Below are 17,516 nucleotides of genomic sequence, written 5' to 3' on the forward strand. Positions count from 1 at the left end.
AAAACACTTTACAAAAATGTGTTACTATTACTCATTCATTCATTCTCTTTTCGGCTTATTCCCTTTGTTCATCAGGGGCACCACAGCGGAATGAACCACTAACTTATCCAGCATATGTTTTTTAGCAGCGGATGCCCTTCCAGCTGCAACCGTGCACTAGGAAACACCCATACATTTGTGCATTCTTTTACTTTATTAAATTCATCTGTACTGCATTTCTTTGGACTGTGGGGGAAACTGGAGCACCAGGAGGAAACCCACAGGAACCCGGGGAGAACATGCAAACTCCACATTATTATTATTATTATATAATCAGGCAAATTATGTATGAGCATATCCTTCTGTAAAATCTTCACAACACATACATGAATATAGCTGCAATTTGGATAAGGCAAGTGCTGCAGATTTTTGAAAAATATGAATCGCAATTGAAATGTACAGACACCGTTTGACAAAATGCTTTAGAAGAATCACTCATAAGTGTATTCTGGACATTTTCATTCCATTAGACTGAATTAAAAAGCCTAAATGAAAATGTGTTTTTGATTGAAGCGTCTCATAGAATTTCTCATTTCTGAATGACAGTAAGTGTAATGTCTTGTTTTGATTATCTGCTTTTTTAAGGACAAGAAGTCAATTTTGTTTTTATTTCATTTTCATAGAATTTGACAGTATTATGTTTGAATGCTTGATGGCATCTTTCTAGTAATTGTTTTTGCAGATGCACCGAGTGTGAGCGAGTGAGACAGAAGAGACACTTCCATATAAATTGATCTCTGTGACAGATCACAGGGAAGGTCGCAGTCTGTTTTTTTTTGCTGTCATGTTCTGAGCTTTTGATTTAGTGATTGAAATGCGTTCATAATATCTTTTTCTTCGATCAGTGTGAGTTCGTGTATTGAAATGGGATTCTCAGTTTGATCAGTTATTCATTTTGTTGTAACCCAATTAGCTGTCATCGTCTCACAGGTGGGACATTTTTCAACACATTTTGTTGTCTACCCCAGAACTTATCTTGACATTAGGCAATTGTTGGCATTGAACAAATTGTTGTTTGTTCTAACAACAATTTCAATAGCATAATGAGGTGCTTTTATAACATTCTCTTAAAGATGCTGTATGTATGTTGTTGACTCTTTCAAAGCATTAAAATACCCTAATATGTTTGCAGATGTTTAATAAACATGCCAAGTGAACATTATTGTTTATCTGAAAAACAACACTGAAGTCAGATATTTTGGTTTGAAAATGTGCCAGAACGCTGTCTTTGTTTTAGTCATTTTAGCTTGCCCACTGCCAGTTTAGGCAGTTATATTTTAGCACACCGGGTTGCCTTGTTTTAAAACCATGTTATTCATTAATTTATTCATTCATTCAGAAAGGCTCTGAAAGCATGCACTTGTGATCGAAACGTGACCTCCGGTGGACAGTAGCAGACTCCAAAATGAGGCACAGATTTCCACATGAGGTTATTAATTTGGAAATGATAGAAATATTACGAGAATAGACATTAGGTGAGCAGGTTACATTGTAACCGCGTGTTCTAAAGTTCATTTTCAGACAGTTTATTTCAGTGAACTATCTGCTGCTGCTTTCAGTATTATGGCAATAAATGTCATATAAAATGTCATTTAAACTCACATTGTTAGCATTTAACACTGAATAAAGCACATGAGGTGTACTTGAGGTGATCATTGTCAGTTTTCTGTTGTTCAGCTGCAAGAAATAGAAGCCGTTTCTAATATATCAATTTAAGGTGTTTGTTAGGATAAAAACTCATTTTAATATGGAAAATATTCCTTCTGTCGGGTGCCGTTTCTTTGATTTAGAACACAGTTAAATCACTCGCTCCTGTTGGTCTTGAATCTGGCAACCTGTGCTTGCATTTGTTTTGATCCAGGAGTGCAATACCTAATTCAACCACTGGGTGGTTTTAGTGCTCTAATTAACTTTTGACATTTCATTACTTTTCTTCATTCCTGCATCTGCCACTGTCATTCTTGGGATTTTGTAGGTCAGTGAATAAAGCCATGGATCAGCAATTAAGCATGCATAAAACATAAACCTAGAGGTAATATTTATCGCAGTTATTGTAGTTTAAGGTGTAATCGACATTAATGTGGGTGTCGCAGTGGTGCAGTGGGTAGCATTGTCACCTCAAAACAAGAAGGACGCAGGTTTGAGCCCAATGTGGGTTAGTTGGCATTTATGTGTGGAGTTTGCATGTTCTCCCCATGTATGCATGAGTTTCCTCCAGGCGCTCCGATTTCCCCCCATAGTCATTGCTCTTAAGAGATAACTACTTACTGGTGCATGTCTATGGTGCCGATTTGGATTAGTCAATTAACTTAAGTTGCATGTTTTTGAACGGAGGGAGGAAAGCAGGTAAGCCAGGGGAAACCCAAATGAGCACGTGGGGGAACGTGTAAACTCCGCACAGAAATGTCGACTGGCTTGGTAAGGACTAGAACCAGTGACGTTCTTGCTGTGAGGCAACCATGCTAACCACTGAGCCATCTTGCCACCCATTTAGGAAAGAAGGAGGAGTAGGGGTGGAAGGGGGTATTCTTCGAAACGAAGAGGGCTGTGATATGGAACTTAGGGTATTTATAGTGGCTTATGAATCATCTGATTGGTGAATCATAAATTAGATAATGCAGGACCAGCAGCAAGCAATCATAAGCACGTGATCCTCTCGAAATTAGTTTATAAATAACCTTCACTTCAAGAAAAAAAATGTGTGTGTGTGAAAATGTTTTTTAAGGTAATATAGTTTTTTTAGAATAGAAATGTTTCTTTTTTATGCATGTATGACAAGTATAAAAAGAGCAACAGACTGAGCGCATCATTTATAGATGACCTTGAGTGTTATATTCCACTTACTTGAAATATTCCACACTGTAGCAAAGCGTTCTCAGTTGCTGAATAGCTGAGAGAAGGCCAGCATGCCATGCATTCTTGCTGTTGACAGAATAGGATCATTCTCATAGTCCTGTTTTTTATGCTCTCAGGGAGTGTGTTTGTCCCTTGGATGGAAGTGAAGTGCAGTGATCTCAACATCCTTGAGACAAGTGTATAGATTGTGTATTTGGAGCTGGTTTTATTGTGAGTGATCTAAAGACAGTGCATTAAATAAGAATTTATTTAATTTTTATAATGTCCAATGCCGTGTATAATCCAGCAAAAAATAGCTCACATTCAAGCAGAGAAGACGTTAAAGTGTTTGTAATTTACAACACGGATACAAATGTTGGGTGTTAAATAATAATGGAAAACCAGTAAATTGACTTTGACATACCTTTGTAAATTACCTTGCATGAATTGTAGTGATGCTGCTAGATATACAGTATCTGCAACCATTGTTGATATTCACAAATAAGTGTTTATTTGGAATACTTTTGCATCAACACCTTAATAAATGCTTAATTGGAATATTTTATCAGCTAGTAAATTATGGTTAATTTTGCCTTTTGATCCACTGTATATGTATGCTGCTGTCCATGAGGGTTTAACTGCCGCCTTTAACATGATGTGACACGTTGCATTTAGAAAATGAGTGGTTTAGATGAATATGAGCTAGAGGGAAGCCAACATGTTTGTTTCGGGGGAAAAGAGGAGTTGGAAGGTCCAGAAGTATCCTTGCGGTTCCTAGATTTTCTTTAGTAAAGTTTTAAAAATAAAATCAGCTATGTAATGTTATTGTATGCATTTTGTCTTTGAAATCAAGCACAGATTAATTTCAAGATTTGTATTTAAAACCTATTCATTGGTTATTGGATTATATGTCCAAATAGTTATTTAGTCTCAGCCAGATAGGTCATGCTGGATTTTATGCATTTTCACTGTATTTTGGTTTTAAAATGTAGATGTGAAATTCACTGTAATGATATGTGAATAAGTACAATAATAGAGTTGACAAATAATGAATCAACTCTTGCTCTATTCTAAACATTTTATACATATGAATGAGAATTTACATGTCTCAATGCCTTCCAGAGTTTCCGGCTTTAAGAATTGACATTACTTGCAGCAGATCCCATGGATTTACTACCAGGGCTTTACAGATTGTTATACCTTTAAATAAGCAATGTAACAGAGTTGATGGAATGTACTTACTGATATTTATAAACAAATAATAGATGTTTAGAGCAAATATTTATTTAACTTGACAGAGGAAACACAAAGAAAATTAAAATTAGACCTAATTATTTTATGATAATTGAAGCTGAATGTGTCATTAGTCGCTCTGGTTTCCTGCACAAGTCTAAAGACATGCGGTACAGGTGAATTGGGTGGGCTAAATTGTCTGTAGTGTACAGTATGTGTGTGAATGAGTGTGTATGGATGTGTCCCAGTGATGGGTTGCAGCTGGATGGGCATCCGCTGCGTAAAACATAAGCTGGATAAGTTGGTATTTCATTCCGCTGTGGTGACCCCAGATTATTAAAGGGACTAAGCCAAAAAGAAAATGAATGAATAAATGAATGTATCATTTGTCAAAAATAGGGCTTTCACTTTATAATAACAGCAAACTATGAATCATTTAGAAAGCATTAGCATATAGTGAAGTCATTATTTGTTAAACATTGACTCTACATTAATAAACGTTAGTGAGCAGTTTATAACTGCAGCTACAAACAATCTTTTTTTGAATTACAATCACATTTTTTTAATGTGCTTAATAGTTGTACTTAAATAATTTGTGAGTTATTAATTTTTCATTACTGAATTAAGTATTGCATTATTTACAAATCAGTTGTATTTAAGAATAGTCAATGGTTTTTCAGATCATTCAGAATGCATAAATAAATGATCAATAAACTATTGAAATCAACCTTTATATATCTTATTATTCAGGCGTATAGTAATGGTTACTTTGTTTGCTAATAAATGCACAACTTCATGCAGTCTAGTATCAAATGAACAATAATCTTTGCATTCCTATCTAAAAAATAAAATTACTGTAAAAATTGCTTTAAAAAACAACTTTAATAATTGAACAATATATTATGATGCAACATTTCAATGTTATTTAGCGATGTTTAAATTGCACAGTAATTTGTTTTAGTTAAAATTGCTAAATTTTTCATTTGATACAGATTCATTTGTCTATCTTCAAATTAATAAAGTTGTTTATTTTCATTTTTTCATGTTTAGAATATAACTGAGCCTTTAATTGTCATTTATAAGGGTTTTATAAAGCATAAATAGTCCTTACTTTAGATTGTACACATGTGCTTATAAGTCAAAAACAGAGCATTTGTAGATTACATTAATAAACTTCATTAAGCAGTTTATTACTGTGAGTTAATGCTTAACAGATAATGAATTCGCTATGTGCTAATGCTTAATAAATCATTCATAGTGTGCAGCTATTATAAAGTGTTACCAAATTAGGTATATTAAAAGACACATTAACATTTTGAACAACACAATGTCCCTTACAAATCCAAATATTTTTTATATAGAAACTTTATATAATTGTTTTAATAATCAAAACTGTTTAATACAAGCTTTTGTTTGTCCAAAAACATAAGGTTTATCTTGGTGACAACACAATGTATTCATAATTATAGAATCACCCATATGTACTAAGATAACTGTATCCACAGCTTTTCATGACTAAAGCTTCAACCAAAAATGACTTTTGATGCTTTTTCAAACTACTTCAAATGAGTTAAAACAACACGATGATTGTGTTTTTGGGGAGGCCAGCTTAAATGTTTTATGTTTAATCCACGTAAATTAGTCAAAAAACAAAAACAAAAAACATTTAAGTTGACTTAACTCATTTGTGTTGGGACAACATGAAGGAATTGTGCGCAACCCTGCATTTTTTTTTACAGTGTTCACTGTCATGTCTTACTGTAAGTTAATATTGACTATCAAAAGAAGGTTTGCATTTAGTTATTTAACAAATCTGACCCCTGAACCCTTGAAATCAAGTATGAATATTGAGTTCATCTGTTGTGGTGATTCTATAGTTGCTATTGTAACACAACAAGCAGTAATATAAACAAATGACCCAATACTGTAGTTTTCAACAACCATAGGGCATGTTATACTGCAATACCCACAGCTTAATGTTGTAAAAACTAAAGTATATATCAATATTTAATAATTTAGTATGCTGTAGCATTTATTACAAAGTATTGTAAATCTTATAATATATACAGTATAAAACAGTCTACTACAGTATGGTTCAAAAACACTAGTGTTTACTATAAATGACAGTAGTATGTAGTATCAGCTGTTTATTAGACTTTCAGAAGAGGCTAATAACAAAGTGTTAAACTACTGTTTGTACTGTAATCACTGCTTGTAGTCTTATATTATAGATGCAATGTTTTTTATTGGTGAATTGTTTCTTGATTGTAAACATGTTCTCTGTGTTGTCATCCACAGGAGCCTTGGTCTAAATGGGTCCGGTTATGCCTCCCAGTAAGAAGCCGGAAAGTTCTGGGGTCAGCGTGGCGAGCGGCCTGAGCCAGTTCTATCAGGCCAGCTCCATCACCAGAGCCCTGCAGGAGGCTGAGGAGATGGACCTGGCTCTTCCCACCATCAAACTGGAGAAGGGGAGCGTGGAGGACGAGGAGCTCACCAACCTCAACTGGCTCCACGAGAGCAAAAATCTGCTCAACAGCTTCGGTGACCCCGTGCTGAGGAGCGTCAGTCCCGTCCAGGATCTGGACGATGACACCCCGCCTTCTCCAGCCCACTCGGACCTCCCATATGATGCCAAGCAGAACCCAAACTGCAAACCTCCTTATTCATTCAGCTGTCTCATCTTCATGGCCATAGAAGATGCTCCTTCCAAGAGACTGCCGGTTAAAGACATTTACAACTGGATTCTGGAACACTTCCCTTACTTTGCCAATGCCCCCACGGGGTGGAAGAACTCTGTCAGGCACAATCTCTCCCTCAATAAGTGTTTTAAGAAAGTGGACAAGGACAGGAGTCAGGTAAGGATGCACTGACCATATTTACACATTTTATTTTTGACCTTTTTAGGTTACTTGACACTTTTTTGGTGGTTGTAGTTTTGAGTCTGCAGATATTTACTTTAGGGTTGCACGGATTACTGGTATTATGGTCGCATAGCGATACTATAGCTCTGAAATACTGCCGATGCCACTGTATTTTGTAAACGGTAGTATCGTCATTAACAGTCTATCTACAATAGATATTGTTGCATGTGTCAGTAAAATGCTTGCACGTTTGTCCAACAACAGACCATTTTATTTTGATAGTCTGTAGAGCCTTTTAAGGTTGCATATTTGCTGGTGTTTTCTGACGTTTCAAACGCAAAACTGAATCGGTTCATTTCTGTTCTGGTCAATATGATTAGGTAGCTAAAACAACTGCAGCAATCTTCTAAAAAGGAATGACTTACAAAGTGAAATTTTGAATTACTTTGGATTGTTACCTGATAAGACTTTAAAAAAAAAAATCAATAGATGAAAAACCCAAAAATAGCAACAGGAAACATTGAAACAATTTTAGACTACTTCAAATAGCCTAATTTTGTTGTAAAAATGCTCTTTTTGTAACAAATTTCATTTGGTATAATTTGTATCTTTATTTTGGTGTATTTTTGTTGGTCAGTTATCAACAAATAAACCAAAAGAATGAATACATTTTAGGTGAAGTGACCTGCAAAAATATGAAATGCTTATTTTAATTATAAGGGAATTATGAATTAAATTCAAGCAATTTAAGTGATTCTTCTACATAGGAATTGCAATCAGAACATAAAAATGCTTATGTTTCATGTTGTTTATAATTCTTAAAATTGGCTAAATTGATAAATGCAAACAGCTTTTATAGTCTTCCAAAAGTGTTTGCTCATAAAGGGGGAGAAAGTTCAAGATACTGGGTTAAAAACAGAGGAAAAGGCGCCTTGTGATAAACATTTATTCAATACAAGCTTGTTTACAAACAGTTTTTTAAACGCGATAATTCGATTAACAGCACTAATAACTATAAATATTATATGTTAATGTGTTATATAAAAATCAGACACACTTCCAAAAATCCAAATCCAAAAAATCCAGGATAATATGAATAATGTACCTTGCCATATCAGATTTATTAAATAACTAATAAATGCAAACCTTATTTTGATAGTCAAGATTTACTTACAGTAAGACATGACAGTAAACACTGTAAAAAATGTAAGGTTGCGCACAATTCCTTCATGTTGTCCCAACACAAATTAATTAAGTCAACTTAAATGTTTTTTGACTAATTTAAGTGGATTGAACATAAAACATTTAAGTTGGCCTCCCCAAAAAACACAATCATTGTGTTGTTTTAACTCATTTGAAGTAGTTGAACAAGCAGGAAAAGTCATTTTTGGTTGAAGCATTAGTCATGAAAAGCTGTGGATACAGTGATTTTAGTGCATATGGGTGATTCTATTATTATAATTAGAATTATAAATATATTGTGTGGTCACCAAGATAAACCTTATAATGTTTTTGGACAAACAAAAGCTTTTATGAAACAGTTTTGAGTGATAACAATTATATAAAGTTTCTATTAAAAAATAAGGTAACACTTTATTTTGATGGTCTATTTGTGTATTAATAATCTGTTTAATATCTGTTGATATCCTCCTTCAACAGACATTTAACTGACTATAAGAAATTTTGCAATTACATGTCAACTTACACTAACCCTAAACCTAACCATAACCCCAACCTAACAGTACTTATTATCTTATAAGAATTAGTTGGTATGTAGATGCAATGTAACTTAAATTTAACAAACGGACCAATAAAACAAAGTGTGACCATACTTTTTTGCGCAAAAAATAAATATGGTGGAAAACAAGTAATTGCTAATTTTATTACTTACATTTTTATAACCTATATAAACAGTACAGTTTGATAAAGCAAGAGGTAAATAAAACACTTAAACTACGTTTATTTTTCAGTTTTAGTTCACAATGCATTACAGGGATAGTTCACTCAGCAAATCAATATTCTGCAATGGTTTATTCACTCTTGACTTGTTTCAAACCTGTTTAAGCTGCTTTTTTCTGTTAAAAACAAAAGAAGATATTTTGAGGAATGTTGAAAACCTGTAACCATTTCTATACCACAATAAAAAAAAAACTACTGTACTGTACGGAAGTCAATTGTTACAGGTTTCCAACATTTTTCAGTATACCTTTTTTTGTGATCAACGGAAGAAAGATATTCAAACAGTCAAGAGTGAGTATTCATTTTTGGGTAAACTTTTCCTTTAACCAATGTTAAAGAATTGAGCGTTAATGTAAATGTTATTTCTTGTTTTTTCGTTTTACACCAGTTTTGTTCTTGTAGCTTGTAATGGAGATAACTACAGTTGCAAAAGAGCTTTACAGTTTGAACACCATGCTCCATTAGTGTGCTGAACATTTCAATATTTAGAGCTGTGACTTGCTATCTTGGTTTTAAAACATCTGTATTTGCTGATTGAAATGATTCCTGTTAGAGAACATTTTGCAATTGTTTGATAAAGAGGCAAAGCTTATGAATTGAGACTCATTAGATGCTCATTGAGTGCTGATTGATTTTTGTCAAAGGCTGCATTCCGGTGCGTATTACTTTGAGAGTATGTGTACTACTGTATGTGTGTGTGTGTGTTTATGGTGTGCGTGTGTCTGCAAGTTAGTCAGAACAGTAAAGCCGTTCCATGTGACTCTTACAGTTCACTGCCATCTGGTCTCTGGCTGTAGAGCAAAGAGTTTTTTTTTTCTGTATATGTGTCCATAGAAACAGCTTTGCAGTTGACACGGAAAGTAAGCTGTTGCTGTAGGAACAGAGAAACTGATGTGTATGCGTGTGTGTGAAAGTGTTCAGGCTGGGAATGGCTAATCCACAGATGGCAGTAGGCATACGACGGTATCAGAATTTCTTGTTGTGATCATTTCTGGAGCTTTTGTCACAATATAAGGTATTATTGCGACATTGCTGGAGCTGCGAAAAAGGGTTGCTTTACTTTAACAGGTACAATAACAAAAAATAATGTTGTTTTTTGAGTATTACTTAAAATATTATAATGTTTAGAGTAATTGTTTTACTCTAAATGAATATCAATTTATAAATATGTCAATAATAATATATATTGTATCCATAGAAAGGAAAAAAAATACTATTAAAGTCAATGGCTACCAACATACTTCAAAACATCTTCTTTTGTGATACAAATTTAAAAACATTTGGAAGAAGTACATGATAAACTAAATTATTTGTGGGTGAATGATCAGTATAGAAATATGCTTTTGTTTGCTAGCACACTCGAGTAAACTATATATAAATGTATGTATGTATGTATGTATGTATGTATGTATGTATGTATGTATGTATGTATGTATGTATGTATGTATGTATGTATGTATGTATGTATGTATGGATGGATGGATGGATGGATGTATGGATGGATGTATGTATGGATGTATGTATGGATGTATGGATGTATGTATGTATGTATGTATGTATGTATGTATGGATGGATGTGTGTGTGTGTGTGTGTGTGTGTGTGTATGTGTGTGTGTATGTATGTATGTATGTATGGGTGTATGGATGTATGTATGTATGTGTGTATGTACATATATACACATATAATGTATTTCTTTATTATTGCAAGGGCTTAATATTGACTTAATCTTGCCCCAAAGGATTGCCAGTGTTGTTCCATCTGCTGCACTCAAACCAGACATCATATTAGCACTTGTGTTTAATGTACTCATCTAATTTTATTTAACTGCTTTGCAATCCGAAATGTAATTCTGCCATGCTGAGAGTAACAGTGTTGAGTTGATTTTTTCTTCATTTATGTGAAGTGTAAAAGTTTGAGCTCTGGGCTTTTTGGAATTAAATGTTTAAGTATAATATTTATTGCACAAAGCATCTTATAGAATTTCAGGGAGGTTTCTCATATAAAAAGTATGCAAACACGACAAAACTCATGCTTTTTGGATTTTAGGAAGATCCATGTTTTCACTAGTAGATTTTGCTTGTGCAAAACTTGCAGCCATAATACTAGGTGTTTGTGGTTGCTTGCTGATTTGGGCCGCTTGTATATAACTTTATAGTGTGTTGTTTGATGGTTGCTAAGTAATCTAGGTGGTTCCTGGATCATCTTGTGTGTGCTAAACGTGGTTTCTTGATAGTAGGGTGTTGCTTGGTGGTCACTATTTTGTGTTGTTTGTGCAAAACTGGCAACGGTGTTGCTAGGATATTATGCCTGTTTGCTTAGTGGTTGTTTGAAGGATCTACAATAGGCGGTTGCTGGATGATTATTACCAATGCAAAACTTGAAACCATGATGCATTGATGTGTTGTTACTAGGGAGTTGCTAAGTGGATGCTGGATGTTGTTGCATTTGCAAAACTTGCAAGCATGATGCATTGATGTGTTGTTATTAGGGTGTTGCTAAGTGGTTGCTTGATGATTGCTGCATATGCAAAACTTGAAACAGTGATGTGTTGCTACTAGGGTGTTGTTCCCAACATTCATTCTGAAAATGTAGCCCTATATACATTTCTGGAGATCGTGAATTATGTAGCCAGAAGAACGTATGGCTGTATTTCATTTTGATACAGGGCGGTATGACGTTGTTCTTTTTCACGCTTACCAGCTGACCACTTAACTCCGTATGGACAGCTTTCCGGCTGTTACCAGTTTGTCAAGTTAGCTTGCCATGTACATTGGTGGACTTGAGACGCAGAGAGGAGATGACCCAGACGACGGGAGGTCGAGTCAGGTGAATAACGGTTCCAGAAACCAGGTAAGACAAAAACAAAAGCCAAAAAATAAAATAAACAAGTAAATATTAGGGTGAGAAAATCAGATGTCGGCTTTTCTTTTCTGGATTGCATTTTAAATTTGTCAGTTGGTTTAAGGGAAGTGAGTGGGAGGGTCAATCTGTGCTTTTTAAAATACTATTGGTTGGGTTTAGGGAAGGGGGAGGGTGCATCAGTCAGTCGACAGCGGCCTCTGGTAGATTTACGAGAGAACAACAGGCACCAATCGCACTCAAGAGAAATATGAGATCTCAAAAAGTGTACACAGTAGCCTCTGGTGGATTCGCGAAAACAAAGACTGCAAAAAACTTGGGGCTCCTGGGGCGTATTTGACGGTGTGCAGAAATGTATATAGGGGTACATTTTCAGAATGAGCCTGGGTTGGTTGTTACATAGTTGCTGGTTGGTGTTGTGCATGTGCAAAACTTGCAAACATGATGCATTGATTTGTTGATACTAGGTCGTTGTTAGGTGAATCCTGGAGGGTGTTGCATGTGCAAAACTTGCAAACATAATACACTGATGGGTTGTTACTAGGGAGTTGCAAAGTGAATGCTGGAGGGTGTTGCATGTTCAAAACTTGCAAACATGATGGACTGATGTGTTGTTACTAGGAAATTTCTAAGTGGATACTGAATGGTTAGTGCATTTGCATGCGATGGACTTATATGTTGTATAGGGTGTTGCTAAGTGCATACTGGATGGTGTTGCATGTGCAAAACTTACAAACATTATACACTGATGCTAAGTGGATGTTGGAGGGTGTTGCATGTGCAAAGCCTGCAAGCACTATGTACTGATGTGTTGTTACTAGGGAGTATCTAAGTGGATACTGGATGATTATTGCATTTGCATGCGCAAAACTTGCAAACGTTATGCATCAATCTGCTTTTCTACACTGTAAAAAATCCAACTTGAAAAAGGTTAAATGACTTTAAATGACTTTTTAATGACACTACATACAATTTAGCCTACCCAATTCACCTGTACCACATGTCTTTGGACTGTGGGGTAAACCAGGGTACCCGAAGGGAACCCACGCAAATGCAGGGAGAACATAACCCAGCCGAGGCTCGAACCAGCGACCTTCTTCCTGCGAGGCACCAGCACTACCTACTGTGCCACTACGCCGCCAATTAAATTAAATTAAATGTATTTATAATTTTATTTAAATTGAAAAAAGCAATCATCTTAATGTGAATTTTCATCTCACATTTACCTAGTTCACTCTACAAAAAGAAATGCTTAGCTCATGTGGACGGTTAATTTGTATTTAACTGTTATATATATATATATATATTATATATTTTATTGAAAATTCAAATGCCTAAAAGGATCAAATAATAATTCGAACCTTTTAAAACAACTACCCAAATGATAAATCAAATGCACAAACAATAAATCAAAATGCATTCTCAAATGCATTTGATTTTCATTTTCATAAACAACTCCGTAAAATCCTGTAACAATTAAAAACAGTTTCTGGTTCCTCCTTATTACACACACAGCTGGAAGCTCATGATGGACAGATTACTAGGACAATAAAGACACCTCGTTCACACAGACTACTCGTTCACAGAAACATGATAAGCGGATGCGTTTTCCATGTTTGGGGCATAGTTTTTTTTTTGTCTGCTAGGGCACTGCTCAGATGACCTGCCAGTATGATAAATAATAACAATAACAGCCTTAGCGTATCACACCAAAATAAGCAGTAATGTTACATGACAACAGCAATGTTGTCAGAGTATGTAAAATATTCGAGCCTTTTCTTTTTTAGTTTTTTTTCCCTTCTTTTTTTATAAAAAGAAAAGTTTTTGGTAGGTCACAAAGTCATGATTAGCCGTCTTCTTGTTCATTTGGTGTTTGATTGAATTTCTTGAGCCTCATTGGCCTACTTAATGAATGAGATGACTATTTTAAGTCTGTTTTAATTTCGGATTCATTGTGGATTTGCTATGCAATCATGCATCACTCTACATAATGAGACAGTAAGGGGCAAATTAAACCAGCAAAATAAGAGTCTGAATAAACAAACATTTGATAGATGCACAATCTCCAGGGGTTTACGGAGGAATAATTAATTTCGGCCAAGAGGAGAATCAAATTAAGAGATCCAGACCTCAAGAAAATGTTGTTTTTGCTTTTTACGGATTGAGAATGAGCTGCACCCGCTGCTACCGTCATTTGCACATGCTGTCTGCACTGTTTTAGCACAAGATTCACAAAAGAATTATGCAAATCAGCTAACTGTGCGAAAGCGGCAACAAAATTAGTGTTGCATGGGGCAGTCGTGGCCTATTCATGGTAATGTTTTCAGACAATAGCTGAAAGACGGCAAAAGGTGCAATTTTCACACAGGGGTCTTAAAATAAGTTCTCTGATAATCGCTAGAAAATGCAAACAAAACAAAACCTTAATAAATAAACCTCTTTACTGGTAGCTTTACTGGCTAAAGCTAAAAAAACTAAAGTGTTTTTTTAATTTGATTTTTTTGGTTAAGCACCCATTTGAGACTTATGTGAGTTTTTGTGCAATTTTTATTATTATTAAATAATATGATGAAATAACTGGGTGTTTTTGAAGGGGGACTTTTTGGTAAGTTTTTATTTAGTTTTTATTTAGTTAGCATTTTCTGTAAATCTGTATTTTTAAAACAATAATTGAACGATTATATGAAATAATAGATGTTCACTCCTAAAAATTTGTGCTAAAATTAGTAGTAAAAAAGCATGAAAATTGAATTTTCTTTTGAAATGAATGATTTATGACATGATGTAGAAACATGTATACCACCAATATTGTGATCTTTTTAAAGCTGGAGCGACCACAAAAAACCCCCCCCAAAAAACCCCAAAAAACAATTCAAGTAGTAAGTGACCCAGAATCACCAAATGAATGTTAAATTACAGAAGTTTACCATAAAATAACAGACATTAAATTACAGAAATTTACTTTAAAATAACATACATTTTCTTAAGTTTAAATTTCTGGTAAATTTCTGTAATTTAACGTCTGTTATTTTACGGCAAATTTCTGTAATTTAATGTCTGTTATCTTATGGTAAATTTCTGTAATCTACCCTCTATTATTTTCTGGCAAATTTCTGTAATTTAACATCTGTTATTTTACGTTCAATTTCTGTAATTTAACATCTGTTGTTTTATGGTAAGTTTTTTTGTAATTTAATGTCTGTTATTTTATGATAAATTTATGTAATTTAACATCTGTTATTTTGCGATTAAATTTATGTAATTTAACATCTGGTATTTTACGGTAAATTTCGGTATTTTTATGTCTGTTATTTTACAGAAAATATCTGTAATTTAACGTCTGTCGTTTTATGGGAAATTTCTGTAATTTAGCAGCTGTTATTTTACTTTAGATTACTGTATTTTAACGCCCATTATTTTAAATGTTTTTTCCTTCTCCCCATCTTAATGAGATGTGATATTTACTGATTTTTAACATAAAAAAAAATGTTTTGAGACAATATATCGTATCATTGTTGACTATTTTTTACAAATATAGCCATGGAATTTAATATCCATGGACTCTGTTAATAAATCATAATTCAGTGAAGTTGCTTTAAATATAATAAAACCTTAAATATAACTTAAATAATAATTGTATTTTAAATTTATTGTAAACCCCAGAGAAAAAACACATTTAATTTCATCAATTTCCACCTATATCAACATGATCTTTCCATAATGAAGGTCATACCTGTAGGTTTGATTCCCAGGAAACACACATACTGATAAATCTAACTTTAGATCAAATATCGAATGCATTTGGCAGGTGCTTTTATCCAAAGATACAACTTGCCTTGCATCGAAGGTGCATTTTTATCAGTTCATGCATCCACTGGGATTTAGACTCGTGACCTTGTGATTGCTGCGTATGTGAAATAAGATGCATGGATTTACACTGAAAATCTGCTTACTGGAGTGCTGCAGCTTTTTAGTGGTTTCATGGATGTGTGTTTTTTTCCTGCAGTGACTGGTGAAGAGTGAGTGCTCTAGAAATGACACCCTGTCATTTGTTTCCATGGCACTGTTATGAACACAGGATCTGAACTTGGCACCTGAGAGCTGGTTGTATGGGTGGATCTGCAGAGCTCTCGTGTCCCTTACGAACACAGTTCCGCATACAGGCGCATACATCGCTGTTTATACGTGGAGCGGGCTTTGATGATTAATGTGTCTTTTCCATTGTTCATGTCATCTCCGTAGCAACAGGACGAGGCTGTGCAGAAGAGTTACAGTTGAACAGGTAGCAGAGGAGTTGTTCGTGAAAGAAACACAGGATGAAGGAGCCGTCGGCATTTCCAGTGTTTTCCGTACTGTCAGCAGTGCATGCTAGTGTTCTGGGTGTTTGCTCGGACATTCTATTGAGTTCAGGGGTTTCATGACAACAGCAACTTGTCAGACATACAGGTGAAGGCAAAATTGTTAGCCATCAGTATTCTTCAAATATTTTTAAAGTGATGTTTAAAAGAGAAAGGACATTTTCACATTTTTGTTTCTTTTAAAGAATTTTTTTTTTTTAATTACAAAATTTAAAATTAGTTTTAGTTTGACTTGAATGAAACTAATTTTGCATTGTTAAAAATATTTTTGAGGTCAATATTATAATATTGACCTCAAAAATTATTTTTAAACAATGAAAAAATTGCTGAAAGGGGTAGTCTAGAGTGTATATTTAAGGCGTGGTTGTGTTTATTAGATGCAAAGCAATGTGCATTCATGCTTTATTTGTAGAAAATCTCATTATTTTTTTCTATATCTTATTTTACTTATATTCAGCTACTCAGCTAACATGATCATGACTGTCATAATTCCTAGTTTCTCCTAAAGATCCACCTTCAAGAGGCTCTGATTGGTCAGCTAACTTAATGTGCTGTGATTTATGGATCGGCTCGACATCACCACATCACGCCCCTACAAGCACATGCTTTTGCTCTATGTAAACAATAGCCGTTAGCTGTATCAGTTGACAGAAAATAAAGAGCACATGCATGTAATATATCAATTTTGACAAATAAAATACTTACTTAGTTGGTATGTATTTAGCCGGATCCAGCACTGAACTGAGAGAGATTCTGGAAGCTCTTCTTTGTCAAATGCTAGCTATATATATTTTTATATTATCTAGAACATACAGCAATTCTCTCTTTGTATCGTATCCATAGGGAGCCCAAATACAGAAACAGATGAAGCTCTGTGAAAATAGCAGTGTTTGGACGACATTTTAGCCTTCTCTGCTATAACATTAGAGCATCTCTGACCACGCCCAGTTGCTGTGCAGGGTGTATGTGCGTAACCTAAAGCGTTTGTATTTTCACAAACCCGGATGTTAAATTTGTTCGATGTAGGCTAACTCTGTAAAAGCCAATGTCTCCCCTTGCTTTAAACTTTGAGCGTATTACATTTAGAGATGTTGTTTATGTTTACACAACTACATTACACATCAACTAAAGTTTAAAATATGATATCGTGGTGGACCACATCTTTAAGAAATTAGTATTTGTTTTGATTGACCATTGTTGTCCAATAACTTGCCTAGTTAACCTAACTAGCCTTTAAATTGCACTTTAAGCTATATAAAATACAAAAGTTTCAAAAGTTTGTTGAAACTGCATATTGAAAATGAGCTGAAACAGCACAATTATTGAGTTTTTTTGGGACAGCAATTGTTTTATGTTCAATCCATATAAATT

At 34.5% G+C, this 17,516-nt stretch overlaps 2 protein-coding genes across 27 annotated transcripts in view; one reads left to right on the plus strand and one right to left on the minus strand.

Annotated features, from left to right (window-relative positions):
* The window catches only part of hmbox1a (homeobox containing 1a), a 664,927-nt gene that overhangs the window by 319,204 nt on the left and 328,207 nt on the right, over nucleotides 1-17,516 (minus strand). The gene's annotated exons all lie outside the window — the stretch shown is intronic.
* Nucleotides 1-17,516, plus strand: part of foxn3 (forkhead box N3) — a 176,752-nt gene that overhangs the window by 51,025 nt on the left and 108,211 nt on the right. For all 26 annotated transcript variants that reach the window (XR_015512749.1, XR_015512753.1, XR_015512760.1 and 23 more), the window contains exon 2: nucleotides 6,406-6,962. Coding sequence is in view for 5 of the 26 variants with exons in the window: in XM_087289495.1 (XP_087145621.1) it covers nucleotides 6,420-6,962 (543 nt within the window). In the remaining 21 variants the exon portion in view is untranslated. The remainder of the gene's footprint in view (nucleotides 1-6,405; nucleotides 6,963-17,516) is intronic.

Source organism: Danio rerio, chromosome 17 (genome assembly GCF_052040795.2).
Source record: "Danio rerio strain M-AB ecotype USA chromosome 17, GRCz13ab, whole genome shotgun sequence".
Lineage (NCBI taxonomy): Eukaryota > Metazoa > Chordata > Actinopteri > Cypriniformes > Danionidae > Danio > Danio rerio.